This window comes from Phanerochaete carnosa (assembly GCF_000300595.1).
Source record: "Phanerochaete carnosa HHB-10118-sp unplaced genomic scaffold PHACAscaffold_2, whole genome shotgun sequence".
Taxonomy (NCBI): Eukaryota; Fungi; Basidiomycota; class Agaricomycetes; order Polyporales; family Phanerochaetaceae; genus Phanerochaete; species Phanerochaete carnosa.
Window position 1 is genome coordinate 1,529,173 of NW_006767629.1, and position 27,854 is coordinate 1,557,026.

General features: G+C 55.2%; 8 protein-coding genes across 8 annotated transcripts; 5 read left to right on the forward strand and 3 right to left on the reverse strand.

The window, feature by feature from the left end:
* Window positions 1-12: 12 nt before the first annotated feature.
* On the reverse strand, window positions 13-1,054 carry PHACADRAFT_205358 (uncharacterized protein; the record flags this gene model as incomplete). The annotated part of the gene is made up of 5 exons (XM_007391690.1): window positions 13-399; window positions 462-645; window positions 696-792; window positions 853-1,008; window positions 1,037-1,054. 5 exons carry the CDS (start codon window positions 1,052-1,054, stop codon window positions 18-20), a joined length of 837 nt encoding a protein of 278 aa, XP_007391752.1. The 3' UTR covers window positions 13-17.
* Window positions 1,055-1,148: 94 nt separating this feature from the next.
* Window positions 1,149-1,648, forward strand: PHACADRAFT_191501 (uncharacterized protein; the record flags this gene model as incomplete). Its single annotated transcript, XM_007391691.1, has 3 exons — window positions 1,149-1,256; window positions 1,311-1,376; window positions 1,430-1,648. The coding sequence occupies 3 exons, from the start codon at window positions 1,149-1,151 to the stop codon at window positions 1,646-1,648; spliced, it is 393 nt and encodes a 130-aa protein (XP_007391753.1).
* Window positions 1,649-7,400: 5,752 nt separating this feature from the next.
* PHACADRAFT_181177 (uncharacterized protein) lies at window positions 7,401-8,150 on the forward strand (the record flags this gene model as incomplete). The annotated part of the gene is made up of 5 exons (XM_007391692.1): window positions 7,401-7,436; window positions 7,498-7,546; window positions 7,599-7,609; window positions 7,632-7,637; window positions 7,695-8,150. The coding sequence occupies 5 exons, from the start codon at window positions 7,401-7,403 to the stop codon at window positions 7,941-7,943; spliced, it is 351 nt and encodes a 116-aa protein (XP_007391754.1). The 3' UTR covers window positions 7,944-8,150.
* Window positions 8,151-13,358: 5,208 nt separating this feature from the next.
* On the forward strand, window positions 13,359-14,081 carry PHACADRAFT_249454 (uncharacterized protein). The gene has a single exon (XM_007391693.1). The coding sequence runs from the start codon at window positions 13,457-13,459 to the stop codon at window positions 13,688-13,690; it is 234 nt and encodes a 77-aa protein (XP_007391755.1). The 5' UTR covers window positions 13,359-13,456; the 3' UTR covers window positions 13,691-14,081.
* A 166-nt stretch (window positions 14,082-14,247) lies between these two features.
* Window positions 14,248-14,922, forward strand: PHACADRAFT_191503 (uncharacterized protein; the record flags this gene model as incomplete). The annotated part of the gene is made up of 5 exons (XM_007391694.1): window positions 14,248-14,320; window positions 14,377-14,392; window positions 14,450-14,498; window positions 14,551-14,589; window positions 14,647-14,922. The coding sequence occupies 5 exons, from the start codon at window positions 14,248-14,250 to the stop codon at window positions 14,920-14,922; spliced, it is 453 nt and encodes a 150-aa protein (XP_007391756.1).
* Window positions 14,923-15,229: 307 nt separating this feature from the next.
* Window positions 15,230-16,498, reverse strand: PHACADRAFT_249456 (uncharacterized protein). Its single transcript, XM_007391695.1, has 5 exons — window positions 16,211-16,498; window positions 15,885-16,153; window positions 15,682-15,828; window positions 15,593-15,628; window positions 15,230-15,539 (listed from the first exon to the last, which is right to left on the reverse strand). The coding sequence occupies exons 2-5, from the start codon at window positions 16,038-16,040 to the stop codon at window positions 15,420-15,422; spliced, it is 459 nt and encodes a 152-aa protein (XP_007391757.1). The 5' UTR covers window positions 16,041-16,153; window positions 16,211-16,498; the 3' UTR covers window positions 15,230-15,419.
* Window positions 16,499-17,752: 1,254 nt separating this feature from the next.
* On the reverse strand, window positions 17,753-20,785 carry PHACADRAFT_249459 (uncharacterized protein). The gene is made up of 9 exons (XM_007391696.1): window positions 20,260-20,785; window positions 19,746-20,202; window positions 19,491-19,687; window positions 18,652-19,430; window positions 18,453-18,587; window positions 18,355-18,397; window positions 18,182-18,294; window positions 18,028-18,114; window positions 17,753-17,965 (listed from the first exon to the last, which is right to left on the reverse strand). The coding sequence occupies exons 1-9, from the start codon at window positions 20,636-20,638 to the stop codon at window positions 17,867-17,869; spliced, it is 2,289 nt and encodes a 762-aa protein (XP_007391758.1). The 5' UTR covers window positions 20,639-20,785; the 3' UTR covers window positions 17,753-17,866.
* Window positions 20,786-23,003: 2,218 nt separating this feature from the next.
* On the forward strand, window positions 23,004-27,842 carry PHACADRAFT_249460 (uncharacterized protein). Its single transcript, XM_007391697.1, has 15 exons — window positions 23,004-23,026; window positions 23,095-23,537; window positions 23,605-23,810; window positions 23,911-24,080; window positions 24,143-24,624; window positions 24,676-24,745; window positions 24,800-24,825; window positions 24,882-25,253; window positions 25,328-25,909; window positions 25,991-26,221; window positions 26,279-26,933; window positions 26,964-26,966; window positions 27,084-27,194; window positions 27,261-27,417; window positions 27,484-27,842. Exons 2-11 carry the CDS (start codon window positions 23,400-23,402, stop codon window positions 26,369-26,371), a joined length of 2,370 nt encoding a protein of 789 aa, XP_007391759.1. The 5' UTR covers window positions 23,004-23,026; window positions 23,095-23,399; the 3' UTR covers window positions 26,372-26,933; window positions 26,964-26,966; window positions 27,084-27,194; window positions 27,261-27,417; window positions 27,484-27,842.
* The last annotated feature ends 12 nt before the right edge of the window (window positions 27,843-27,854 follow it).

The window sequence follows — 27,854 nt, forward strand, 5'->3', positions numbered from 1 at the left end:
TGCTATCGAGCAGACGGTTAGCCGTGCAATGGCACACCGCGGGCAGACGCGCACGTACCAGGAAGGCGGAGGAACGTCCGTGCGCCGCCTGCAATCCTCATCCAGCCCTTGCTCAGCGCGCTCTCGATGCGCTTGATCTTCCATAGGTGGTTGAAGAGCTTCAGGTACTTGATCATCGCCTCGGAGTCGATGACGGTGTCGATCGGCGCGTCAACCTTGTACTCGAGCGTGAAGACGTCCCACCCGATCTCGCCATGGGAGTACTCGAGCATCCGCGCGTCCAGGCGCCGGAGGACGTCTGGCGGGTCGTACTGGGCACTTGATTGGCGGATCGCAGTCTCGAGGGTCGCAGTCAGGTTATGGCGATAGAGCGTGTTCGCGGGGCGGGCCAGGTTCGGGCTAGACACAGGGCAAGGGGCTCAGTGACACCGGCAGCGCCCAAGCAGCACATCACGACTCACGCCAGGGACTCCATGAGCTGATCGGCGAAGTCGCCGTGTCCGAGGAGCAAGTACTGCTTCAGCGCGCGGAGGTGTTGTAGGAGGCCGTACTTTTCGAAGAAGATGTCAAATAGGCGACGGCTCGCAATTTGGTATGCGGTGTCGATGGACCGCTCAAGCCCCACGATGTCGCTGTATTGCAGCACTGCGCAGTTTCAGTGACGGTAACAGGACACGATGGGGACGGAGACGTACTGCCGCCGGTGTTGCTGAGCTTCTCCCGTGTGGCGACCCAGTCGCTATCTTGACAACTGTACCTTATAAAGTTTAGACTCTTCCCAGTTGAGAATATCTACCGCGCTTCGTTGAGAAGGTGCGACCAGATAGGCTGTCATGGCTGTCAAAAACGAACCTTGCGCCCAAAAGCTTCGCCTACGAAAGAGGGTAGCATCTCCGTTCTGAACTGGTATTTGCCCTCCCACAGCTTCAGGCCGACCTCGCGCTCGCCCACGTCTTCGGCCTCGCCGCCAAGCGCGCCGAACCCGCCGAACCCGCCGTCGCCAGCTAGCTGGCCGCTCGGCGACTGCTGCACGTACTGCAAGTGCGCGGGTCATTGAATGCTCGTGGAAGATCCTGCTCGAGTTTGTCAGCAAGAAAGAGGGCGACCTCGACGCGCTGATCGAAGCGCACCGAGCGTACTTGGACCGCATGGTGAAGAAGGTTCTACTATTGAGCTCGAAAGCAGGGCGCGAAGAGAATCTCCTGAACCAAGTGCGAGAGCTCTTCTCAACGATCCTCCAGTTCCGCGAAGCCACAGTACGTACACCTCATCACCTGCTCTCCCGCGCGACGCAGTGAACTATTGTCAAGGACGACTTCTACAACTTCTGTCTCTCCGAATCGGCGCGTCGCGATGCGGCGAGAGATTACGAAAGGGTAGGGCCCCTGAACCTTCCCGGCTTCCGCTTCTCTGACGACGCTTCCCCCAGGGCATCTACACCGGCGCCGTGCGGGACAGCCGGCCAGAGGCGCTGCCCGACATCCTGGCGCGCATACACGAATACGGCTCCTCGTTTTCCGAGCGGGTACAAGCGATCGTGCTGGGCCTGCAGAGTCACTCGGACCTCGACTGCCGCTTCCTCGGCGTGCGGCTCTCCTTCTCGGACTTTTACAGGTCGCGCCGCGAGCAGGCGCAGTCGAAGGCTTGATTCTTGGTGCTCCCGTGCACGCCGAATATCGAATGCAAGACCGCAGTCGAGGCTCTTCTCACGCAGCGTACGTGGTTTGCCGAGCGAGACGGCCTCGGACAACGTGAAGGCGTATGTCATGCCCAGTGAGCCGGAGCGTGGTCGGCTGAACCGTCTTTCGCCGAATGTGCCGAACGAACGTCACAGGATGTATTCCCAGGGCCGAAGTGTCTATCACTGTCGAACGAAAGCTACTGTTGCTGTAATCGCCCCCGGGAATTTCCGCCGCGAATTATCCGGAGGACTATCTGGGCAGAACGCGTGTGTTGGATGCAATGCGGCGGGTTATGTGTCATGAGAGCTGGTCGGTATTTAATTGTGCAGAGCCCTTACAGACACCGCAAAAGTGGGTTTTACGACATGGTGGGATCGGCGTGTCCCCGTGCTGGGGGGAGATGAAGTCGCATCTTGACTGGTTCCCGATGTGACCCTAAAAGTGCCGAATTCGTCGTCGGGTATTTGCGAGTGCAGTCTTACGCGGTAGCGAGAGCCCTACTTCCAGTCAGGGAGAAAGATATTGCACTGCTCTCGAACAAAGACTTTTGTTTTTCCGCCGCCGACACGGAACTTGGTCAACTGCAAGGCACATGACAGTTTTGCTGGCATTGAGCTGTGCAGCTCGAAAAGCTGCAACAGACGAACTTCGCCGTATTCTCTGGACTAACCTCTGTCACGAGAACGAGCAAAAAATAATAATCGCTCTGGACCACTCTGTATTCACGCCGAATCGAGTTCGGGCGCTTGTACTGCAACGCGAGAGTCGCGACGCGCAATGCGGTCTCCTCAGCTCTCCTCAGGCACTCTCTGAGAGACTGACTTTCGTGTTATTCGAGTGCCGATCTTCGCTTGCATCATTTACCCCTACTAGCAAGCGCGTTGTGTTGGCATAGTTTAACTAGCTGCATCCAGCGTAGTTGAACACCGCTTGTAGTAGTGCGCTGAACGGAAGGTGTTCAGTACTGCTCGCGAGCGGACTTGACTTCATGCTATTGTGAGCCTCATTTACTACTCGAACTCTGTGCTCTGTTGACATCTTGGATTTGACAGAGTTTCGTGCCACCAGATCTAACCTCCACACCTAGACTCCAGTGGGACTCGCAGATTCACGTGGGCAGGAAGTTGGCACCTGTAGGAAGTGCCGGGTCACACGGTAGGATTTCGCTATGCCATTTTGTGCCTTGATTTGAGTCGACATGTCCTCCTAGCCGCCTGCGTTCTGTCTTCAGGAGCGCCAGCCGGAATTTACCACATGATAGCGGCGTAACATTTCATGGTTGTCGCCGCCACTTTCCACCCTAGTCACAAGGTCCCATAACCAGCGGTTTCTAGCCCCATATTTCCGATACTGCCCTCGGAAGGTTAAGTTTGCACCCGCTTCTCTTACACATGTTGCCGAGTTCACTTGTGCCTGCGTTCGCGTGGACACAGCCATGGTCGCCGGGTTCGGCAAAATTTGACTCATGCCAAGTCTGCCGTGCCTCGAGACAGTCTGCAGGAACGGTAGGAAAATAAAAATTGATATGCGCATCTCATGCTCACTCCGATGCGCCGCAGCACTGGGAAGTCGCAGACGATAGATATAAAAGCCAGTGCAGATCTAGTGGTCTGTATCGTTTAACCAACTGCTATATCAAGTGCAAAATCTACCAGAGAAAGCATGTATGCGCACATATCTGTCCAGAAAATGCAGAACTGATCGCATACTCTGCAAGGCACACCAGCAGCTACATAACTAGCGCGGCGACAGGTACGCTTATCGTTTTCTCCTCCATACGGAAGCCGCCTGATGGGAATGCTACAGCAATCGTGACGTACGAATTTATTGCGAACCTCGATAGGGAGATTTCTGCCGTTTGGAGCAGGAAATGGTCATTGAGCTCCTTGATCCTGGTCATCCTCAGGTGGACGCTTGCTCTGCAAATGTTATTTTCTTGGCTCAGCGTTCCATCAGTGCGTAACCCTTCATTCCTCGTCAAATTCTCATGTCAACCTGTCAACCCAGGCGTCAGTACTTCAGTATCCTACAAATTCCCCCGTCTAGACGCTAACAAGGAATTACAGTTGCAATTTTACCGTAATCATGAACCAGGGTGTCTCCACGGTTATGAACCTTGCTCTTGCAAGTAAGGCTGTCCACAACTTCTTTCATAGGCTGCTTGTGGACTTACTGTCCGTACGCAATAGTGTTTGGAGCTCTCAGTGTGCATGCCATTCCAAAGGCGACCTATTATTTATCTGTCCTAATGTTCGTATTGGAGGTGATACCTTCAGCCTTTGTGATAGTATGTCCAGTATCCGAGGTCCTATTAATTGGGATTTATGTCACTCACCTTGCTCGTAGGTCAACACCGTGCTAGCAACGTATACTTATGTGGGAACACCCTTCTACGCCTCTACCCAGAGTTATACGTTAAGTCAACGATTTCTCAACATGTGAGTCTACTAATTTTGATTCATCGCGAGCTAAGCATGTTCCGGTAGAAGTATGTCTCAACCGTGTTTTCTGCTTGTAGATTATCTAACGTTCCAAGCTTCATGGACGAGTGGCGCTTGCTATGTAGCTGGAGGCGTCCTCTAGTTCCTCATAACTTGGATAATGGTTTCTCGACAATGGGCCGAATTCCGGCTACGCCCACCGGCATCCATCGCGACACTACTCCTGCGAGATGGTGAGTCCATCCGCTTCTGCTTCGGACCTCCCCCAGCGTGTCAATTACGTACCTCAGGAACACTGTATTTTGTGTGAGTCATCTACGGTCGTTCGACCCTTCCATCTCTCACGGTTGAATGTTGTATAGGATAATCGTCGTGCTGGATTTGACAAAACTGGTCCTGATCCTACTTGGTCACAAAGTAAGCCACTTTCCGAGTTTTTGATGCGCACACCGTAAGGCTCTTTCTTAGTCAGACGCTTCGTACGTCCAGTCGCTGCTCCAGACCCTGGTAAGCGTGGTGATAAGAATTGCATGCTTCTCTTCGTATTGACTATAGCAACCACAGTCTACCGTTGCCATCTGCCGCTTCATTCTCAGCTTGCGGCAGTTCAACGAGATCGGAGAAAATTCCCGCTAACGCACAGATAACTTGTCACCCCGGACCTACGATGTTCTAAGCATTAGAACAGACATGGCAGCATAGGACAGCCTCTCAAATACAGAGTCAGATTGCGACTGCGAGGAATTGATGTCCCGGCTTCGCTAGGTCACGCAGGCGAAGACAAAGTGTTAGCATGAGGAAACGGTGGTGTGTGGAGTTTTCCTCGACATATTCGGAGTCTTCGAATGTCTCATAGACGGTAGGCGAAGACACTCGGGACGAATGACCTACACGCAGTCCTGTGCGCATATTAGGCGCCTATGCCGTACGGTGACGCGAGTGCTAAATATCAAACGTTGATGTCTAACTTGGCTTTCGTACCAACTAAGCACCAGTTGCTTGCCTTTATCGGTCTTGCGTACGAGTGGTATATAGTCATGAGCCAACTGATCGCGTATGGTGTAGCTTAACGTTTATAGGTTGCCGAGCGCGAAGGTGTTTAGTGCTCATGACACGGGCTAAGCTTGACCCTCTGCTCATGTGAGTCTCACGCTCAGCGCTTTGCTGAAATAGTTTGCTTACACTACGGGCGCCGTCAGATGATTTCAGAACGTCTAAAATGTCTGGGACGGGGCATCAGAAGGGCTTCAGCTTTTCGGGCTTTTCCCCTCAGTTTCTGGCAGCGCTGAAATGTACGGTTTTCTTACATTTCAGGGTCATCCAGGAGAACGGAAAGCCTTCATTTCTTGAAGTGGTCAAGTACGAATTTTGTCAGGCTTGCATGACTGCGGAAAGTGCTAAGCCTTTTCAGGTATCATAAATTGACCTGGAAGAGAGATTAAGTTAATTTAGGACATCTGGAAGGCCCCACATTTTGTCCGGAATGAGCCCTTCCGTTGCCTTGTCAGGGATATCCCAAGCGTCCTGAACTCTGGGCGATGCCCATAGTGCTAGCAGAGCCTCCTGCCACTGTATTGAACCCTTGCGCTGCGGCCGAGCTCCGCCCGATCTACGTAAGCAGGGAAACTGGCACACCTGTGGTACTATGCCATGTCCATCTCATGGCAGAGTCGCGACTCGCGAGTATTCGACTTAGCCTAAGCTTATTATCCGCATGAGCGTTGCCCTCTTCCGTCCCACCCATCCGTAAGGCCCCCGGCTCTCGTTATAGTGCTCCCGACCCTGTTTTCGATAGGTGAGATTGGCACTCACTTTTCTAGCTCATGCACCACCTGCATAAGCATCGCCGCCACTTCCCTCTGTTCCCGCCCATCTGGAGGTCCTCCGGTTAGCGGCTATCATGGTGCTCCTGGCCCGTTTTCGATAGGTGAGATTGGCACCCGCTTTTCTGGCTCATGCTCCGGGATTCAGTCCTGACTGCGCTCGCGCAAATGGATATCCACAAAGGTCGGTGTGTGTCGAATCCGGTGTGTCATGGAATCATCAGCGAGAATAGTGGAAAAGTGGAAGCTGATCTGTTCGTCTCAGGTTAACTTTAGGCGCCATAGTGATCATTAGGCCGCCGACGATGGATATAAAGCCTTATGTAGATCTGGTGGTCTACACCACCTGGCCAACTGCCCCGGCAAGAGCACATACCGCGGAGACGTTTACGGTCACACATACGTCCGTCATAATGTCCTCGAGTCAGGCAGATACCACATATCTGCAGGCCCCGTATCAAATGTAGGTGCACACACCCATTCAGATGCTGCACAATCGATTGAATACGTCACAAGGTACACCAGTAACTACATTACCGGCGCGGCGACAGGTGAGTTTGGTGCCTCCTCCTGCATACGAAGAGCACCTGACTGGAATAGGAATCGTGGCGTATGAGCTCATCATGAATCTCGACAGAGAGGCTACCGCCGTTTGGAGTACTAGGAAGTGGACAGCGATCTCTTTAACCCTAGTTGTCCTCCGGTGGATGCTCGTTTTGGAAATGTTATTCTCTTGGCTCAATAACCCCTCAGTACGTGACCCTCTTTATCTCCCTCAATTTATCTCAATAAACGGTCACAATAGGCGTTAGTTCTTTCAGCATTCTACAGTTTCCAGCCTAGATAATGACACAGGAATACAGCTGCAAATTTACCATGATCATGAGCCAGGTCGCTTCTGTGATTGTATCCGTTACTGTTGCATGTAAGTTTGTTTCCACAGCTTCACATCGGCCGTTTATGAAGTATTATTTATCTGTGCCGACCTTTCTACTGGTAGCGGCACCCTGGGTCTTTAATACGGTATGTGCAATATCCAAGTTTTGTCAAGTGGGGCTCGTGTCATTCAACTTGCTCGTAGATCTGCATCGTGCGAGCAAGGTATACCTACACAGGAGCACCCTTCTACACGTGTACCCAGACATTTACATTAAGCCAGCAATTTTTAAATATGCGAGTCTACTAGTGTCTATCCGCCAACACTCCGGTCTGAGCGTGTCCTCATAGTGGTATGTTTTAAATATGCCTTCTGCTTCATGAATTTTGACATTCCAAGCTTTATGGGCCGGTAGTGCTTGCTACACAGCTGGAAACATCCTCTGGTTATTTGTGACATGGAAAACCATTCGTCTACAGTAGATTGAATTCCGGCAGATACGTTTGTTGACTTCCATTACGACACGGTTTCTGCGAGATGGTGAGTTCGGTCCCTTTTGCCTCGAACCTCTCCTGACATGCGAGATGTGTTTGCCAGGAACGTTGTGCTTCGCGTGCGTAAGCCCTTACTTCTTCCACCCTTCCCTATTTCATAGCGACTACCCTCGTTTACAGCACCATCGCCGCACTGAACCTGACGCAGCTGATCATATTCAACCCGAAAGTGAGTTTCATTCTGGATCACTGTTTAACACTCCGTTAATACTATTATTCAGATCCACGGTTGGTATGTCCAACCGTTGCTACAGGTTCTGGTAAGAGCATTAATGAAGTCCACATTCCTCAGCTAGTATTGACTGTGGTCACTGTAGCCTTCCGTGGTTGTCTGCCGCCTCATTTTCAGCTTGCACCAGTTCGGTAAAACCCATGAAAATTCTCACTGGCGTACAGATGTCTCCTCGTGCCTCGCGTCCTTGGTATTCCGAGCGTTCCCAGACAATATGGACAACTTAGGCGAGCCTCTCGACTGCCTGGGGTCAAATCTTGGGTACGAGGAACGGGATGAGACTTGTGTCCCAGCCTTGCTGGTCCGTGCAGGTGGAGACGAGGCGGCAGTCTGAACCTTGTCCGGCTCTCCTGGTCAATGGCTACACGTCGCAATCATCTATCTCCCGAGGAGTGCGTCATCAGAACTTAGTCGTTTGTTTGTTCGTCCCGGAATTAGGCTTGCCGCAGATGATACTGTAGTGTAGAGAAGGCTCTTTTGCATCCAAATTTCGATGCTCTCAGCGTTCAGACATGCAAAAAAGCATGACGACAGGTCCTCCGTCCGTCTGTCACCTGTCGCGGAGCAGTGCTCCTTAGATGCGGCCGACTACGGTGAGATGGTTACCATGAGTACTTTCATCGTAAACTTGCTCCGCAACCGTTCCCATCCTGAAAATTTTGCTGTTCACACATGCATTATCTTTGTGAGAAGGGTTGTACCCCGAGCAGTCAGCCAGACGATCGGGACGTACGATGTCTCCTTTAGCACAATTCCTGCATGCAAGGCCTATTTAATGTGGGCGTGGCGAAGTCCGATGTCAACCACGCACGTGGCGCGTTTTGTCGTTGTGGCAAACTGGAATATGACAGCCCTTCACTTGTGCGATTACATAACGTTGTCAACCAGTTCTTGCATCTCTCCTGCCGTGGCGACGCCCGTGGCTCTTTGTCTGAGCTGACCTCAAGGGACAGCGTCCTGGCGAAATACCCGTCAGTTGAATATTATCAGTACGCCTGCGAATCAACGTATCGTAGCAGTTGCGATGATACGCAACTTGAATTGCATGGCGGTCAGCTGAGTCGCTTGCGATCGGTCAAAGCTTGAGCTTGATCTGTGGCGATGGGTACACTTTACATTGGTGGCCATCACGTTCACGCCGTCTGTCAGCTCTTTCCGCACACCACAGGTATCCTTGACACGAGCCGCCACGCCGGAGCGGGAATTAGGCAAGGTCAATGCTACCATATCGTTGGCCGTGACAATCTGCACAGCCGGAACAGTGCCTCATTGAGACAGATCGCCCCACGAGACAGCATAGCGCACCCTGCAGACGTCCGACACGCCGGCTTTCGGGGGTCGCCGCTCCTGCGTTGGGTCTATGGCCGATCCAAAGTCAGTAGGAGGGCTAAGCGGAATAATGAAAGTGCTTTTCTGAAGCGGAACCAGCGGAAGGCGGCTGATTCGGCTCGACCGGCGCACAGCTCGAGCTTGCCACGCTTGGCAAAGAAGCACAACCACCTACAGGTCTGCGCCGTGGATACGGAAGCCACGTCGCTTTGCAACGAGGCTTCAAGTTGAGGGGGGGGGGGGCAATAGTCTTTCCCGTCGCCCCTTTCATAAATTTGCGTTCAAGACCTTCCAGCGAGCGCAGGACGCGCTTTATCTATGCATTCGAAGAAGGTCCACCATAGGGCATACCGGCCCCACCCTAGTCCGGCGTTCAATCCCATTGCGGTACAGGCTGTGGCACCTCCGGCTCCACTGCCATGTCAGGCGTCGCGGCAGCCTGCCAGAATGCTATTCACGAGGCAGCGAAAAGAAGGAGAGAGTTGCGAAAATAATTTTGGGCCAATACTGGATTGTACGAATCCGATAAACAAAGCTTCCCGCAGTACTGTTATTGGCTCGACCTTCTGCTCTTGTGAGTCTCATTTGCTACTCAAGCTCAAGCTCTGTGCTTTGCTAATATCTTTGGTTAACAGAGCTCCTTATCACTGCAACAAACCTTTGAACCTGCGCTCGAGCCAAGCTCCACCGATCTACGTAAGCAGGGAAACTGACGTCCTCGAGACGTACTGTGCCTTGTCTTGTATGTTTGGGTTGTGGCATACAGGCTTTCTCTTGGGCGCCGACATCATACCTACCCTATGGAGTGGCACAACTTTATGGAGTCGCGAGTGCCCGTATACATGAGCGTCTCGTCAGTAGTAACACTCAAATCTTCACCATCCTGGTGGCAGCTGTTCGCCCTCATCTGCATATATGGGGATTCCCCGGTTAGAGGCTTTCCGCATGGCGCTACTCACTTCGTCTTCGATAGATGAGTTGGCACCCACTCCTCTGACCCATGCCCCGTACTGACTTTTGATCACGCTCGCGTAAACACGGCCCAGGCGCTTCGCTGTGTTGGTAGGGTGCGGTATGCACCGAGTACGCCGAGTACGCCGAGTACGCCGACCACGCCACGCCGTCCGGGAATGGTGGAAATTTGGAAACTGATCTGCCCAATCTAGACCAATCCGAGGCATTATGATGCTGGTAGGTTGCCGACATTGAATGTGGACGTCAATGTGCGTCCAGTGATTTATACACCTGGTCGACTGTCCAGGCAAGAGTGCATTCTACAGAGGAGGAGACGTCTTCGGCCCCATATACATCCTCCACAATGTCCTCAAATTCAACAGACGCTGCGCATGGGCAAGCCGTGTACGAAATGTGAGTATATACACCTCTTTTCATATTGCGGAGCTGACTAGATATTTTAAAGGTATACCTTGAGCTACGTGGGCTGCGCGGTGACAAGTGAGCTTGCTACCTTCCACCCTACGAAGCCCCCCTAACCGGAGTAGCAATTGTGGCCTACGAGTTCATCACGAATCTCGATAGAGAGATCGCCGTCGTTTGGTGTAGGAAATGGACCATCGTCTCCTCACTCTTGGTCGTGCTTCGGTGGACACCTATCTTACAAGTGTTGTTCTGTTGGCTCGCCGGTATTTCAGTGTGTAACCCCTCGGAATTTTACCGATTTACTTCGCTGACTAGTCGACCTAGGAGTTCGTACCCTCAGTATCGTGCAACCTCCCGTCTACTACCACTCACGGGGGACTACAGCTGCAAACGTATCATCATGTCAGACCAAGCTGCCTTCGTGGGTATATGCCTTGCTTTCGCACGTAAGCCTTCTTCATAACTTCGACTCATCCGCCATTCGTGAGTTCATCGCCTGCAACAGTGTTCGCAGCTCTCGGTGTGCACGCTAGTTCAAATGGAAAGCGCAGTTTATCTATTTTGACCTTCATACTGCCGACAATATCTCCGGTCTTCAATGTTGTGCGTTCGATCTTCGAATGCTGGAGACGACATCATTCAGCTTTTCTGTAGGCCATCATCGCGCGATCAACGTATACTTATGTAGGAGCGCCATTCTATCAATGTGTCCAGAACATGCCAGTCAGCTCTCGATCAATCAACATGTAAGTCCACTGGTTCCTACATGCCAATATTTTGACCTGAATATACCCTTGTAGAGGTATGCCTTAGATATGGTTTCTGCTTCAGAATTATCTAACATACCAAGTATCATGGACCATTTCCATCTGCACCCTAGCTGGGCACATTATTGTGCTGCTGGCGCTGTGGAGAACAAATTTTCGACAGTGGGTCGAATCCCGGAAGTTACGCCTGCGGACTTCTATCGCGGCACTGCTTCTGCGAGATGGTGGGCTGGTCTATTTTTGCTTCAAATTTGTCCTAACCTGTTGCATATGTATGCTAGTAACGCTGTGTTTCATGTGCGCAAACCGTCAAGTCCTTGACGGCTCCATCTCTCACTATCAAATGTCTTACAGCACAATATTTGCACTGGATCTGACCCAACTGCTCTTGCTTGCTCCCAAAGTACTAGTAGGTCCCCCTCTGAGTATCTACTCAACATGCCGTTGACGCTTTTATAGTCAGACGCCACGTACGCCCAGCCACTGATCCAAGTCCTGGTAAGCATGTCCACGGGGCTCAAATCTCTCCCCTAGCATTAACCGTGGTCATCACAGCCTGCAATTACTGTCTGCCGCCTCGTTCTTAACCTACGACAATTTGACGAAAAGAAAGAAAACCCCCACTGGCGCACAAATCTTTCGTCTGGCGTGGCGTCAGTCATATTCCGAGACGTCCCGGATCGAATGGGCGATATAGGCGTACCCCTTGATTTCGTGGGGTCCGACGGTTTACAAGGACGAAGAATGGAACAAGATTGATATCCCGGCCTCGCAAGCTCATGCAAGCGGTGAGAGGGCGCCAGCCTAAGCCCTGTTTGGTTCCCCTAGCTAGTGGCTATACATCGCAATGACATTATATGCTGAGTGTACACTCGAGATTCGGCTGCCTATTGGAACACGCGTGAGATTACGACGTGGGGTAGACACTCTCATGTCCCATTCTCAATACTCTCGCTCACGTAGGCATCAAAGCAGAACAACAACCTCGCCATTTTCAGGAACGTCGACGGCCCCTCACCATCTCCGCTGTCCGCCGCACATTTCTGCCGCCGAGCAGTGCTCGTCAGAGACGGCCGATCATGTTCACTCGGAGGTGGTTACTCCGGGTAAGTACTGTATTCAATGAAGTTGGGATATCTGCTCCTCAAGCGACTCTCATTTGCGCTCTGGAAGATTGGAAGCCTGGAATTGTGGGCGGATCACCTGGTGAAAAGGGTCTGGCGCTTCTCTTCCAATGCTGCGGAACAGACAGGCGCCTGTTACGCTCGAAAGTCAGCCAGCTGTCTTCATCATTTGCCCTCATCAACCGTCCTATCTGCATAAACTGAGCACTATTTGCGTGCGGTGTAGTTGAACTCTTGATTTTCTAACTACGAAAGTACCGCCTTACTAAGTACTTACTCGCAACAGGACTTGACCGGGTTTGGCTTTCTGTTATTGGGCACCCAAATGCGCGATTTGCCGATTTTTTCCTTGACATGACAGTTCCCTATAGCCACCACAGGGTCGAATTTCCGAACCTGCATTCGAATTGAGCGCATCAATTTGCGTAAGCAGGGAACGGACATGATCTGTGCAAGCATGCGAGCTTGTTCATACAGCAGCAATGTGTCATGTCCTTTGTCTTTGTCTTCCTCTGGCCGCCTGTCCCTGGGAGTGCTAACAGGATGCCTACCTAGGGGAGCAATATGGCGTTCGAGTTTACTAACATCGCGCGAGCGTTTGACTTGAACTGACTAGCATGGTTGTCGTTATTGCCACCTTCTATCCTACCTTCGCTGCTTCACGTTTGCCAGGTCCCAACATAATGCTCCTAGCTGCTCAATTCAACAGGTTAGTGCCTCCGTGTCTAACTCATTTCCCTTAACTTACTTTCGACCGCACTCGTGCGGATACAGGCTTCGAGAGTGTTCAGCTCAGCGAAATTCGGCATCATTCGTCAGATCTGCTGTGCCACGAAATTGCCAACGGAGGGTGCTGGAAAGATGGAAATAGGTGAATTAGATGTTCGCTTCTCATGCATTATACTAGTAGTCAATCTGACAGCAACATAGCCACTAGAAGGTCACGGACGATGAATATAAAGACCGATGCTGGTATGGTGGTGTATACCATAAGCTGGCCGACCGCCCAGGCGAGAGTACAGTTTTCTGGAGAAAAACGGCTGTATTTACGTCATAATGTCTTCAAGTGCGGCTGACGCCGCATATCAACAAGTCGTCCTCAAAGCGTAGGTGTGTATACGCATGTGCTTAGACTCTGATGCTGACTAGTTATTCTACAAGTCACTCCCTCGGTTACGTAGACTGCGCAGCGACAAGTGAGCTTGCGGTCATTTCCTACGCAGAGATTCCTGACCAGAATAGCCATAATGGCCTACGAGTTCATCATGAACCTCGACAGAGAGATTGTTGCCGTCTGGTGTAGGAAGTGGACGACTATATCATCTATTCTGGTCATCCTGCGGTGGACGCTCGTTTTACAAATGTTGTTTTCCTGGCTTAGTGGTCCTACAGTGCGTGATTTCCCAATTCTGGCCAACTTCCCTCACCAGCCAATCATTTTAGGCGTCAGTACTTTCGACATTCCACGACCTGTTATCTGACGCTGGGAGGGAACCACAGTTGCAGATTTACCATCATTTTGAACCAAGCTGCCTGGGTGATTGTGGCCCTGGCTCTTGCATGTAAGTTCACCTCCATGTCTTCTTCTCATAAGTCGCTCGTAAATTCCCCACTTGTTACAGTGTTCGGAGCTCTCGGTCTTCACGCTATTTCGAAGGCGAGATATCATCTATCTGCTCTGATGTTCATGTTGGAAGCGGTGCCTCCGGTCTTTAGCTTGGTGCGCTCAATATTCAATGCTAGTACTTAGTGGCCATGTCAGCTTGCTCGCAGGTCATGGCCGTACGATCCAGATATGATTACATAGGGGAGCCCGTTTATCAGTGCAGCCAGGTCAGTATGTTGAGCCAGCGATTTGTCGAAATGTAGGTCGGGGAGTCTCTGCTCATCGATATCTTGGACTGATCATGCTCTTGTAGAGGTAGGTTCCAGGCATGCTATCTGCTCCAGTGAATTCCAACATCCCTAAGTTTCGTGGACAGGTAGTACCTGCTTTGTAGCCGCGAAGATCCTCTGGTTAGTGGTGACATGGAGAATGATGTTTCGACAATGGGCCGAATCCCGAAACTTGGGTCTACCGACCTCCATCGTGACGCTATTCCTGCGAGATGGTAAGCCCGGCCGCTTTACCCCCAACCTGTCCTAACATGTCACATACGTACATCAGGAACGCTGTACATGGTGTATGTAGGTTGCTAGCCATTCAATCCTTTCGCCTCTCACAATCAAGTACCGTGCAGTGCGATTATGGCGCTAGATTTGTCGCAGCTGTTCTTATTTGTACCAAGAGTAAGTAGTTTTTCTAGTCTCTATCTAAATTATTGTTTACGCTCTTCCTCAGTCAGATGCTCCGTACGTCCAACCGCTGGCCCAGGTCTTGGTAAACTTGTTTGTGGGGCTCGTATCTCTATTCTATCACTGACTGCGATTATTACAGCCTTCCGTTGCCATCTGCCGCCTTATTCTCAATTTGCGACAATGCAACAAGGACAAAGAAAACTCCCAATGGCAAACGAATGGCTCCTCTCGCGCGAGCCCCATGTTATTCCAAGCGCTCCGTGATGGGATGAGCAACATGGGCGAGACTTTTGATAACATGGAGGACGAGGAGCGGGACGACTCTGATGACCCGACCGCGTTGGTCCATGCAGGCGGACATGAGGTGCCGAGCACCTTCTCCGGCTCTCTTAAGCTAGTGGTTTCGCAATTTTGACGTATCCCGAGGAGAATGCGTTTGGAGCTGAGTTACGTGTATGTCTGTCTTAAAATAGGGCAAACAATATTCTCGCACCCAATTCACAACATTCTCGCTCACTCAGATACACATCAAAGCACAACTTAGACTGAGCCCACGAGGATCACAACTTCGGTGTGACAAAGCTGTGAGCCACGTGAAGGGCGCTACCACCAGTACTCGTATACTGTATGTCAATTCGCTGAGCGCGTTACGCCCGATCACATTTACGTGTTTGTCTTAGGTATACAGTTATCGTCAGTGATATTCGTAAACACTCGCTGGAGGCGTTCTCAGTCCCCTTGGGACCTCGCTGAGGTAAAAACGAGAGACACAGCATACGCGCTGAGTGGAATTGGAAATCATGCCTTTTCTTTCCTGATTCCTTGCGTGTCCTCAGGTTCGCTCTGTTCGCCGATGCGGCCGTCCACACCAACTCCGGTGTGCGACACATGTATTGTTTTTGTGGAGAAAGATCACTGGGGCAGCCCAACAATGGCGTTGTCGACGCTGTCGAGCAAGTCTTGCATCTCTCCTGCCGCAGCAACGCCCGTTATCCTCTGTCTCGGCCCCGGCTGACCTCGAGCGGTAGCACTCTGGAGGAGTATCCGTTAACGGATATCGACACCATGTCTGCAGATTCACGCACCGTAGCAGCTGCGATGGCGCGCACTTGCACGGTCAACTGGGCAGCTCGCGGTCAGTCAGTGCTCGACCTGCGGCGATGAAATACTTTACACTGGCAGTCATCACGTTCACGCTGTCCGTCAGTTCTTTCCAGGAGCCTTGGGCATCCTTGACACGAGCCTGTATGCCAAGCTTCCCGTGATTGACCTCTTTGATGACATGCACGACCTCGTGCACCACTGAGTCCAGTTTCTCGGCCTGCGCACCGCCATTTCAGCATCGTTAGAGTAAATATCAGGCCAAATTATTGCTACCATATCGTTGACCACATTCATCAGTTGCACCATGACAACTTCCACAACTGGGAGAGTGATTCTGCGTGACAGATCGCCCTGCGCTACGGCATTGCACACCCTGCACACGTCCGACACGACAGCTTTCAGCAGCCGAAGCTCTTCCCTGGGCTCCATTGCCGATTCGAATCTAGCAAGGTGCAGAGGACCAGGAACAACAACTGGTGCTTCCGATGAGACCTCTGGAGCGAAGCCAACATAGCCGGCATCAACAGCAGCGGCCGGTTCATCTAGATCGGCATAGAAGATTGAGCTTTTCACGCTTGATAACGAGGCACTTGAGCCACCTATCGGCCTGCAACGCCCCAATCCAGAGGTCCCGTCGCTTTGCAACGAAGCCTTTGAAGGCCCAGGAGCTTTCTCCATGGTCAGCTTGCGCTCAAGACCTTCCAGCGAGCGCAGGATGCGCTCTGTCTTCGCGTTCGAAGGCCCATCGTAAAGTGCGCCGGATAAACCGGCTTCCAGCCTGGCCAGGCGATCGACGAGGTAGTCCAAGAAGAGTTCTGCGTCCTGCGAGGCCGCCATACTCAACGCTGATATCGATATGATGGGAGTCAAGGTCCAGCGGACAATCTAATGCAGTCTTGCCGGGAGTGATCAGCTTCAGGACGCATCCTGGAATTTTCGCCGCAATTGGGGCTCAGAACGCCAGACTACTAAGCGCTCGGTAATACCTCTATATAATATATGGCCACAGCATTTGCCAACGCTGAAGCTCCCAGTGAAAACCCCGTCCGCCTGAAGCGACCGAGGACTGCCCGAGTCTATCGAAAATCAACTAATCTACCCTCAGCGACCTCAGAGAAATCAGCAGACGCCGGAGAAGCTCTGACGTCCGCGCCCATCGGTTGCGTCTCCATTGAGTTGGCGGCACACAGTGGCGCATCAATGTCACCGTGCACTTTGACGCGTCCATTAATGCCTCTCCAACGTGTTCAAATGCCACCGACTCTTCCAAATCCAAATCCGAGTGAACTAATGACTTCAATGTCCCGACACCACCGACCGATGCTGCCAAATCGAAGCGGAAATGCCCTATCCCACTTATATAAGGGCACACCTCTGGCGACAGCGCCGCGCCGCTCTCTTTCTGCTGCCCCCACCATGCCACCCGTCGTGTCCCGCATCCCTGTAGTCCCCGTCCCGCTATTCAATCCGGCAAGCAGGTGAGTATATGCGCATATACCAACACCGAAAGTCTTTGTTGACATCAACTCATGCCTCTCGGCGCTGTGTTGTACTCAACATCGCAGGGGCAGTCAAGCCAGTCGATACACTGCCGCAAATGTTGGGGGCGGGCTCAAGGTGCGTCTACACTTGCCCTTTTCACAGCTGCGTCGTGCTCACAACAGCAACCAACAGACATGTCTGTTTCTGTTCATCACGTATATGTGCTCGGGACATGCTGAATGCTGGTATCGCGCGATGGTCGGCGGGGAGGTCACGGACGCCTTGCTTCTGACGCTCGGCCGCCAGAGCACGGGAGGATCGGTGGGTGTAGAGTACGATAGATCTGGATTGTACCGAGCATATATGAGTGGCACAAAATATAATATCAATTTTACTCGAATTAGGCACAAAGAATTGAGGGTGCAGCTCATGGAATTGCACAAACCTGCCCGGTACTGTCCAGATCTACCCGCGGTCAACCCATGTTTGTGCGGACACATTCTGATGGATTGGATAGACCTTAGGTCCCTTACTACAACACTCCACCATCCAGGTCGATCTCACGCTGCCGACCAACTACAGGTCGACTCAGGTCGACTCAGATAGCGCCAGATGGACGAGGTTCTCACTGGGAGCGCTGAAGACGGAACTGTAGCGGTGGGGTACACGAATTACTATTACAACAGAAACCAAAAATACTACACAAGACTATGGTATCGGGTCTTACAACAGCTGTAGGGTATAGTGCAGAGTGGTACTGGGTCACGGCGCTATCATGCGCGAGAAATGGACGGCTCCTTGTAAAGCTTCAGGAGCAGCGAGCTGCAAACAACAGACACGGACGACAGGGCCATGGACAACGAAGCCCACACCTGGCGAACAAAAAAGCGTAAGCACCGTGGATATGAGACAGTTATGAACAGATAGTACGTACCGGTGGCAGGCGCGGGTGGCCGTGGATAGGGTAAATGATGCCAGCCGCGATCGGCAGCGAGACGAGGTTGTAAATGCTCGCCCACAGCTGTATAAGGTGTACATGTTGAGCATCTGGGATCCTACGCGTTAGAGACGAGAGAAGAGGAACGCACGAAGTTGAACTTGACGCGCTGGAAGACTGTGCGCGAGAGGTCGATGAGCGTCAGCAAGCTGCGCAGCTCAGAGGACACGAGGATGAACGAGGCACTTGAAATCGCGACGTCGCCTGCAGAGTGGGTCGCGTCAGCAAGGGTCACCGGCCACGATGGAAGGACCAGAAACTTACTCCCTGAGCCGATTGCGATGCCAACGTCGGCAGCGCTCAAAGCCTAATATTACTGCATCAGCCCTGGCAATTCTATATCGGAAGGGTCGTGGACTCACGGGAGCGTCGTTGATGCCGTCTCCTACCATCGCCACGATGCACCGCTTGTTGAGCCTGCGCCCGCCTATCCAGCGATGCCAGCCGCGCGGCGCACGCTTCATGCCGACCTGTTGCAGCCACTGGATCTTCATCGCCTGTACGAAACGGCGTCAGACACCCCACTCATCGTAACCAACAACACACGACCGAGAGACGCACCTTCTCATGCGGGAGCACCCCCGCGATGACGTTCGTCTCAGGGATGCCCACCTTCTTCGCGACCGCCTTCGCCGTGACCGGGTTGTCGCCCGAGATCATCCACGTGGCGAGCCCCTGCTCCTGGAGGAGCGCTACGACGGCGGGTGCCTCCGTGCGCAGGGGGTCTGCGACGGCGTACGCCGCGCACAGCACGAACCCCTCGCCGCCCTCCTCGGCCTTTCCGAGCCGGCGCAGCGCGAGGAGCACGACGCTGTTGCCCTCGGCCTTCCACGCGCCGAGGCGCGCGTCCACGCGGCCGTCGACCGCGACGCCGTGCTCCGCCATCCACGCCTCGTTCCCGATGACGGCCTCGGCGGCGAGCGCGTCGAAGCGCGCGCTGAGGCCGCGCCCCGCGGTCTCGGCGACGCTCACCGCACTCTGCGGGGTCCCGCGCGCACCGTCGCAGTATGCACGGATCGCACTCGCGAGCGGGTGCGTGCTCGCGGACTCGAGCTCGGCCGCGACGCCGTGCACGACCGCGGGCTCCCAGCCGGACGCGGCGGGCAGGTCCGCGTCGACGACGCGCGGGTCGCCGCCCTCGGTGAGCGTGCCGGTCTTGTCGAAGACGATGAGGTCGAGCTGCGCGGCCTCCTGGAAGGCCTCGCCGCCGCCGCGGACGAGGATGCCGAACTTGGCCGCGAGCCCCGAGCCGACGAGGAGCGCGGTCGGCGCGGCGAGGCCGATGCCGCAAGGGCAGGCGACGACGAAGACCGATATCGCGAACTCCAGAGACCAAACAGCTGTGTGCAACCTGAGATGAGTATCCACTCGGAAAGTTTAAGAGTTCATGGATCACGCACTCCAACCTCCGACCTGAATGTCCAGGTAGTCGCGCGGCAGCGCACCGCTGGTGCCGAGGGCGAGCCAGACCACCCAAGTCAAGATGGCAATCAGAGTGACCACAGGCACGAAGTAGCCCGTCAAGAGGTCCGCGACGCGCTCGATAGGGGCCCTCTTGGTCTGGCCCTCCCTGACGACTTTGACGACTTGGTCCAGCCTGTATTGGCAAATCAGCACGTGCCCGCGACTCAAAAAAAACAAATGCCTCAACGTACATAGTTTCGCCTCCGATCGCGTCGACCCTGATGTCAACGATGGCACCCCGATTGATGGTGCCGACGAACACGCTATCTCCGGCCAGCTTCTTGACTAAGCGGCTCTCGCCCGTAAGCGAGCTCTCATCAAATGAGGCGTGTTCGGCCCCGACGTTGACGAGCGTGCCGTCCGCCGGCGGACTCGCGCCATGCTGCACGCGCACGACATCGCCGACCTCGAGAAGGTCAGCAGGCACACGCACGACCGAGGAGCGGCCGAGCGGCTTCTCGACAACGTCCGAATCGTCCGCCACGCCTTTCTCGGGATCGTCCGAGTCGGTGAGCGTAAGGTTGGGCGTGGAGAACGTCACTTTGCGTGGCGCGGACGACAAGAGAAGCGCAGAGGTGGGGCGGAGCTTTCCCAGCGCTGTAATCGCGTCGGCGGTGTGGCCTTTGCTGTATGCTTCTAGGTAGCGGCCTGATAAAAAATTGTTAGTGGAATGAAATGGCGCGTCGAGACCGCGAGGCCACTCACCGGCAAGAAGGAACATGGTGAGCAGCACTACCGAATCGAACCATGTAGTCGAGTCGCCGTCGCCCGTGGGTGAGCGCTGCTGCGTCGCGGACAGCGCGAGCAGCGCAATCGACGCGAAGTACGCCACGGATACGCCGCTGGACACAAGCATGTTCATGCTGCCGAACCGCACGAACCGCTTCCAGACCGGCATGCGGCTGCCCTTGCGCCAGAGCGAATAGATCTCTTTGATGGTGCGCCGATGGAACGTGCCCGCGCTATAGAACATGACAGGCGTCGCGAGGAAGAACAGGGCCCATTGGATGCGCGCGGCGTTGCCAGCCCAAATGGGGCGCATCCACCACTGGCGCGTGGCATTGGTGTGGGGCACGAGGCTCATGTAGACGACGCCGATGATAAAGGTCGGGATTGCAACAATGACCGAGAAGAACAGGCGCCAGAGTAAAGCGCGCTGTTCTCGCGTTTGCAAGCGGCGTGCACGCTCTTCGAGCGTCGGTGGGTGGTATACGGAAGCAGTGAAGGGACGCGATGATGCCGCAGTGGGGGAGTTAATGGCGTCTAGAATCGTTCTGATTGTAAAGTCTGGCGGGGACGGCGTATACGTGATGCGCATAATTGGATCAGTGTAAGATGTAATTGGTTTTTCGATCGTGATCTTGTCTTCTAGAGGGCGAAGCAATGCCTCGACTTTAGCGGGGCAGTGGCTGTGATAGATGTTAGCTATGGCTCAGGGGCTCGATGAACCAAATACGGTACCTGCAGAATAAGCCTTCCACGCGCAGCGAGACTATCCGCGGGCCAACGACATGGTCTGGCTCTGTGTGGACCGGCGCTAGGCTGACAATGTCGGCCTCATAGCCGGCATCCTCAATGGCTTCGACAACCTGCGCTGCAAGCTCCCTAGTAGCCATAACGACAGTAGCAGCGTTTCCAAGGACGTCGACAACGACATCAGATACTCCAGGAATGTCCGAGGTCATGCTTGTAATCGTGTTGGCGCACGACGCGCACGTCATGCCACCCACAGAGAGCGTCAGCAGGAATGGACCCTTGGATTCCTCATTGGAAGGCTGGCGAGGTGCAGGCATTGCCGATTTTACGGGCTCGACGCTGATCACGTCGGCATCAAACCCGGCATCTTCGACGGCCTTGGCAATACTCTGGGCAAGGTTTTGGGTGTCGATGGTCGCGGTGGCAGAATTACCCAAGAGGTTGACCACGACGTCGGAGACTCCTGGAAGCTCTGAAACGATGCGAGTGAGGGTGTTAGAGCAAGAGGCACAAGTCATGCCTCCAACGGACAACGTCACATGGTAGGGTCCAGGAGGGGTGGACGCGATAGGAGTCGTGGGGGTAGACGAGTAGAGCTTTTTCTCGTTAGAGACGTGAGGAGAATCTGCGGTCGCCTTTGTTGATTCCGGGGAATCTGAAATTAGAGTCTGCTCGCCGAACTTGTCCCGTGGGTCATACGATCCACCATGCGCCTGCTCTTGCTGGCATTGAGGACACTGTTCGATGTGCTTGAGGCGTCTGCGGGAGAGTGTCGGCGGGAGCCGTGGGACACTGGCGACGAAGGAATGCGGCGGCTCGATCGCGTCTGGAGTCGCGACAATGTCGAAGCCGGCGTCATCGAGAGCGGCCCTGATGGCGCCGGGCACAAGCTGCTGGGAGTGGCGAACGGTCACGGTCTGAGTGACGATGGAGACGTCGACTGCTGTTGGAGGTGGCGAGAGGGAGGCGAAGGCATCCTGGATGGTGCGAACACAGCTAGGACGCGTAAGACGATGGTCAGAGAGGCACTAATTGGCGGAGATCGGGGGACGTACCTGCTGCAGTGGAGGTTGGAGACGAGCAGAGTGGTGAGGACGTCGTCGCTGCCTGAGGCCATGGTGAAGATGGACCTTGGGGCCTGGAGTGTGGGTAGAGGCCTGGCAGAGGGCCTCCTGGCATATAAAGGCTCGGGCATGCTGTGTCGGCTAGAGTGAGCGGCTGGAAGGGGAAATGCAAGCGCGAGGAGGGGTAGCGGTAAGCCCGATGTCTGTCCATTGCCGTCATCTTCTCCTCCGCTTTTCAAGGCAAAGCGAAGTTTGTCCAACAAATCGCGCACTCCCCGGCGTCCAATCAGCCGATCGTGATCTCACTCGCGCACAAATGGCTCGTGCTTACTAAGCGTTAAACGAAAATGCTTACTGAGATCTTAGATGCCGAGCCGCGACTGATGCCACCTCGGCACCCACTCCCGGGGTCCCTCAGGAGCCCTGCCGTTCGCGAATTAACCGGCACACGACCAGCTCCTGCAGGCAAAAGGTGCACCTTCCCTCGCAGGAGGGAAAAAGCAGATTATTTTCTCCATTTTTCTTCCGTCCTCTCCCGCTCACCATGTTCCACTTTTCCAGCCCATTCCATTCCAAGGGCCGTCACGACAGCCACCACCACGAAGGCTCGTCCAGCAGCCCTAATTCGGCTCACTCAGAGAGGCTCTCTCGCTCGCGCATGTCCTTCTTCAGGTCCCCTGACCCCTCGCCCATTTCCCCCCGGTCTGACTCAAGAGCCACCACCCGGTCTCAGACGCCTTCGCCCAATGGCTCCCACTCGGATCTGTCCACCGCCACAGACCCTCCCCGTCCACCGATCGTCCTCGGAATATGTGCCATGGACGTCAAGGCTCGCTCAAAAGCTATGCGCGAGATACTTACCCGTCTAGTTGACAGAGCCAAGGGTGCGATAGACATCCGAATCTTTGGAGACAAGGTTATACTCGACGAAGGTATGCCGTCACGACTAAAGCGCGCATTGTCATCGGACAGTGCTCAAATTTGCACATGTTCTCCACAGATGTCGAGAGCTGGCCCCGCTGCGATGTCCTCATCTCCTTCTTCTCCACCGACTTTCCGTTGGACAAGGCAATATCTTACGTCAAGCTCCGCCTGCCGTTTTGCATCAACGACCTGTCGCCTCAGGCACTCCTTTGGGACCGCAGGCTCGTCGGCTCGGTGCTAGACCACCTAGGCATACCCACGCCACGCCGCTTGGAAGTATCCCGTGATGGCGGGCCCAAAGTCGACGAGGAGCTCCGCGTGTTCATGAAAAGACGCCTCGGCATCTCACTTGGAGGCTTCCGGGTGACACCTGAGGTGACCATGAGTGAGGACGGCGATGCCATCATCGTTGACGGCCAGGTGATGCGCAAGCCGTTCGTCGAAAAGCCTGTCAGCGGCGAGGACCACAGCGTGTACATTTACTTTCCCGGAGGGCATGGCCGTCGCCTGTTCCGAAAGGCACGTTTATTTCTCCCTCACCTGATGACGTCCGTTAATGCTCACCTGCCAACCGATCTCACTTCAGGTCGGCAACAAATCCAGCGAGATTGACCCTAACCTCACGTCTCCTCGTACCGACGGGTCCTACATTTACGAAGAATTCGTCGATGTCGACAACTCGGAGGACATCAAAGTCTATACCGTTGGGAAAGACTACACACACGCGGAGACACGCAAGTCCCCTGTGGTTGATGGCGTTGTCAGACGAAACACGGAAGGCAAGGAAATAAGGTTAGCGCACCCCGCTATCTACCCCCGTTATGTCCTACTGACCGTCGGCGTGCTTATCTACTCTGCTCATCACGGACCCGGCTCCCATAAATTGCCCCAGGTTCATTACGCGCCTGACCGACGAGGAGCGATCCTGGGCGGCAAAGATTAGCCAAGGTTTCGGACAGAGGGTCTGCGGTTACGACATGCTGCGCTGCGATAGTGGCAAGCGGAGTCAAGTCATCGACGTCAACGGGTGGAGCTTCGTGAAAGGGAACGAGTCGTACTATGGCATGTATCAACCACTCCTGTCCTCCCACCATCCGCTGCTAATCCTTTCCCCTGCTTCGCAGACAAGGCCGCCGAGATCCTCGCGAACCTCTGTCTCCAGGTCGCGTCCTCCCCAGAGCGGCCGCTGGGCAGCAGCGCAGCCGAGGCACCGCCCACGGAGGCGACGACGACGTGGCTGCTCAAGGCGAACGTGACCGTTTTCCGCCACGCAGACCGCACGCCGAAGCAGAAGCTCAAGTTCAACTTCCCGATCGGCGAACGCTGGACGGCGCCGTTCGTGCGCCTGCTCAACGGCGAGAAGGAGGAGATCATCCTCCGCGAGCGCGCGCAGCTGAGCCTCATCGCGACCGCGGTCGAGGAGGCCAAGGGCCTCGGCGCGAGCGGCGACGACCTCGCGAAGCTCACGCAGCTCAACAACGCGCTCTTCAGCAAGATCGACCTCCCCGGCACCAAGGCGCAGCTCAAACCTGTGTACTCGAAGAAGCAGCCGGGGCAGATGAGGAACCTGACGAAGCTCACGCTCGTCTTCAAGTGGGGCGGCGAGGTGAGACGGGCTCTGTGTGAGAGGGGAGACGCGCTCACGGGCCTTTTCTAGTTCACCCATTCTGCCAGGTACCAGTCGCGGGACCTTGGTGAGAACATGAAGAAGGACATTTCCATCATGAGTGCGTCTGTCTCTCTGCCCAATGGCCCTCGCGCTAACATCACCGATCTGCTAGACAAGGAGGTCCTGAAGAACGTCAAGGTGTGCCCCCTCTTGCGCCTGCTCTCCAAACCATCTCAACGCCGTGGCCCTGCTAGATCTACACCTCCTCCGAGCGCCGCGTCGTCGCCTCCGCCGAGATCTTCGCCGCCGCGCTCTCTGACACGGGCCGGGACAGCAGCTACAGCGTCGCTTCGACGCCCACGCGCTCCGCCGTCGATGTCTCGAGCCCCGCCGGGCCGCAGGGGCAGTCGCAGAAGCGCGACTCCTCGGCCGCCTCCGGCAGTGGTGGCCGTGTCCCGAAGCTTATCGTCCGCAAGGACCTGCTGGACGACTCCAATGCTGCCAAGGATCTCATGGACGACGTCAAGAAACGGTTGAAGATCCTGCTTCGGCCAGGTGAGCCCGAGAAGCGTCCCGAGCTCACGTGGCCGAAGAGCATGAAGAAGGAGCCGGTGGAGGTCGTGAAGGTGTGTGCGGCATCGTCTTGTGTCTGGCAAGCGACCGCTAATGCGGGACACCCCCTCCCCTTCCCCCTTCGCAGGAAGTGATCGAGCTGCTCTCCTCCTTCCGCGAGATCATGCACCGCAACTGGGAGCGCATGGACGTCGACAAGATCCAGGAGCGCTGGTGCTGCGGGGACGAGCCCTGGCTGTTCCGGGAGCGGTGGGAGAAGCTCTTCGAGGACTTTTGCGACGTGAAGCAGGAGAAGTTCGACCCCTCGCGCGTCTCGGAGCTGTACGACACGATCAAGTACTGCGCGCTGCACCACCGCACCTTCCTCTTCGCGATCTTCAACGAGACCGGCGACGCGCCGCCCGACGGTGGGCAGCAGCCGCAGGACCGCCGGCTGCACGAGCTCTACGCGCGCGCCAAGGCGCTCTTCGACCTCGTCGCGCCGCAGGAGTACGGCATCGAGCCCGAGGAGAAGGAGGAGATCGGCGTGCTGACGTCGCTCCCGCTCCTCCGGAACGTCGTCGGCGACCTCGAGCGCGCGCGCAACAACGAGGAGAGTTCGCTCACACTCTACTTCACGAAGGAGAGCCACATCCACACGCTCGTCAACCTCGTCCTCCTCTCGGGCGTGCCCATCGTGAACAGGCGGATACCCGAGCTGGACTATTGCGTGAGTGGCACGTTTTTGGCGTGCTTAGTGATCTACGATTCTCTGCGCCTACTGACTGAGCAAACGCCCTCTCTCCTCCAGTCACACATCACCTTCGAGCTGTATGAGCGTAACCATGGCCGTGGCAAGTCAGACAAGGAATACTCCATCCGGCTGTCGATCAGCGAGGGCGCGCACTCGTCCAACGTCCTCGACTCGGCGCTTGACGCTCGGCATTCGCTGAACGTCCAGCCTCGACGGAAGCTGACGCAGCACCTGCCGTACAGCCTCGTCATCGAGAAGCTCTCGAAGCACTTTGGGCGGGCCATGGAGGTACGCAAGCTTCATGCTTAGAATCGCGTCGGCGTGATGGCTGACTGAACGCCGCAGGACGATGATACCGACAAGGAGTCTCCGTACGAGGCTATCGTCCCCTTGACGGCAAGCCCCACCGAGAGTTCTGCGGACGAATTCAGGGACTAACTCCTCATGCTTTCCATCCTGTCCCCTACTCCTCCACGGACCATAACCCAACCCACTTTCCTAGCTCACTTTCCTAATCCACTTTCCTAGCCCAGATCGCACATCACTATGTAGCTTGTCCCGCGTCGGACGGGCTACACCACAAACTCCCAAGTATCATAGGCACTCATGACCTAGAGACGAAGCACGCACAGTCGCGCTCGGACAACCGGACAGATAAACAGTAGAACCCACCGGAATGCGTAACATAAGCCCAAGTAGTCTGTACTTACATGGTATAATCTGTATCCTACTCCAAGATATCCTATAGATCGCATTCACCACCTCGAGTCGTGCAGGTCAGACATGGGTCGGCGCGGGGCGCGGGTCTTCCCACTCCTTGAGGCCGAGCTTGGCGCGGAGCGCAGCGAGCTGCTCGGGCCGGAGCTCCTTGAAGAGCAGTTCGTGCGTGCCCTTGCCCGCCATCGACGGGTGGTCCCTGTCGAAGAGCGCGGACGCGGACTGCGAGAGCATGGATGACTGCGTCGCGAGTGCGGCGAAGGACGATGTCGTGTCGTGGTACCTTCAATATCGCAACAAAACAAAACAAAAAAGTCAGCTTCTGGGTTTTCGCGCTTGAGACGGTGGGCAAGGGCGGACGCACAGTCTGCGGAGGAGGATGTGTTCAGAGATCAGAGGGCGGGGGAAAGGACAGGTTGTGTGGGGTGCTCACCGGAAGGCCTCCTTGTTCAGACAGTCCGCCTCCTGTATGTCGTCGAGCGCGTGCTTCTTGAACGCCGCCTTCACCCAATGGAGGACGTCAAACACATGGTGCTCCTTCGGCCTGCCAAAAAAAGGCCGTCGCTCAGCACGCCGTGCCCCACTCTCTCTCGAATAAGTGTGCACGCACCTCCACGGCGCAAAGTGTGGCGCGAGACTGAACGTGCCGTCCTGCTGGGACACGAGCGGGTGGAAGACGTCTGTGAGGAACTGCACCGCCGGCGCGTGTTCGGGGTAGTCGGGCGGGAAGACGACACGGAACTTGAGGACCGAGTCTGTGTAGTAGCCTGGCTGCGCCGGGGCGCTGTCAGCGTCCACGGTCGGAAGGGAGGACGAGAGAGGAGGACACGCACCTTGGTGCACAAAGAAGACCGCGTCCCACACGTCGAGGCCCTCCGCGCAGGGCGCGACATACATCCCGAGCGGGCAGTGCCCCGCGTGCCGCAGCGCGGCATACTCGAGCGCGAGCGTGCTGCGCGCGAGCACGCCCGGCCCCCGTTCCTGTGGCGCGGGCGGGATGCTCGTGGTGCTTGTGCGGGTCGGCGCGCGCGAGTGCGTGCGCGACTTGGGCGAGGCGAGGTCGCGCGGCGGCGAGGAGACGAAGCCGCCCATCATCTCGCTCTTCATCGAGCGCAGGTCCCGGTTGAGCCTGTCGGTCGTGTCGTCGATGAAGTCCAGCACGCGGTGGGAAAGCTCGCTCATGGTGGTAGTCGTTTTCTCACCT

Excerpts from the sequence above, each read along its gene's own strand:
- PHACADRAFT_249454 (XM_007391693.1), top strand. The coding sequence starts at position 13,457 with ATGGCCTACGAGTTCATCATGAACCTCGACAGAGAGATTGTTGCCGTC.
- PHACADRAFT_249456 (XM_007391695.1), bottom strand. The coding sequence starts at position 16,040 with ATGGAGCCCAGGGAAGAGCTTCGGCTGCTGAAAGCTGTCGTGTCGGAC. Across the intron at positions 15,629-15,681 it reads TGAACGTGATGACTGCCAGT|TTGACCGTGCAAGTGCGCGC; the intron begins GTAAAGTATTTC and ends CGAGCTGCCCAG. Across the intron at positions 15,540-15,592 it reads GCGCCATCGCAGCTGCTACG|AGTGCTACCGCTCGAGGTCA; the intron begins GTGCGTGAATCT and ends ATACTCCTCCAG.
- PHACADRAFT_249459 (XM_007391696.1), bottom strand. The coding sequence starts at position 20,638 with ATGAGCCTCGTGCCCCACACCAATGCCACGCGCCAGTGGTGGATGCGC. Across the intron at positions 18,398-18,452 it reads ACGGCATCAACGACGCTCCC|GCTTTGAGCGCTGCCGACGT; the intron begins GTGAGTCCACGA and ends CAGTAATATTAG. Across the intron at positions 17,966-18,027 it reads GCCACCCGCGCCTGCCACCG|GTGTGGGCTTCGTTGTCCAT; the intron begins GTACGTACTATC and ends TTTGTTCGCCAG.
- PHACADRAFT_249460 (XM_007391697.1), top strand. The coding sequence starts at position 23,400 with ATGAGTGAGGACGGCGATGCCATCATCGTTGACGGCCAGGTGATGCGC. Across the intron at positions 25,254-25,327 it reads AGCCGGTGGAGGTCGTGAAG|GAAGTGATCGAGCTGCTCTC; the intron begins GTGTGTGCGGCA and ends CCCCCTTCGCAG. Across the intron at positions 25,910-25,990 it reads TACCCGAGCTGGACTATTGC|TCACACATCACCTTCGAGCT; the intron begins GTGAGTGGCACG and ends TCTCTCCTCCAG.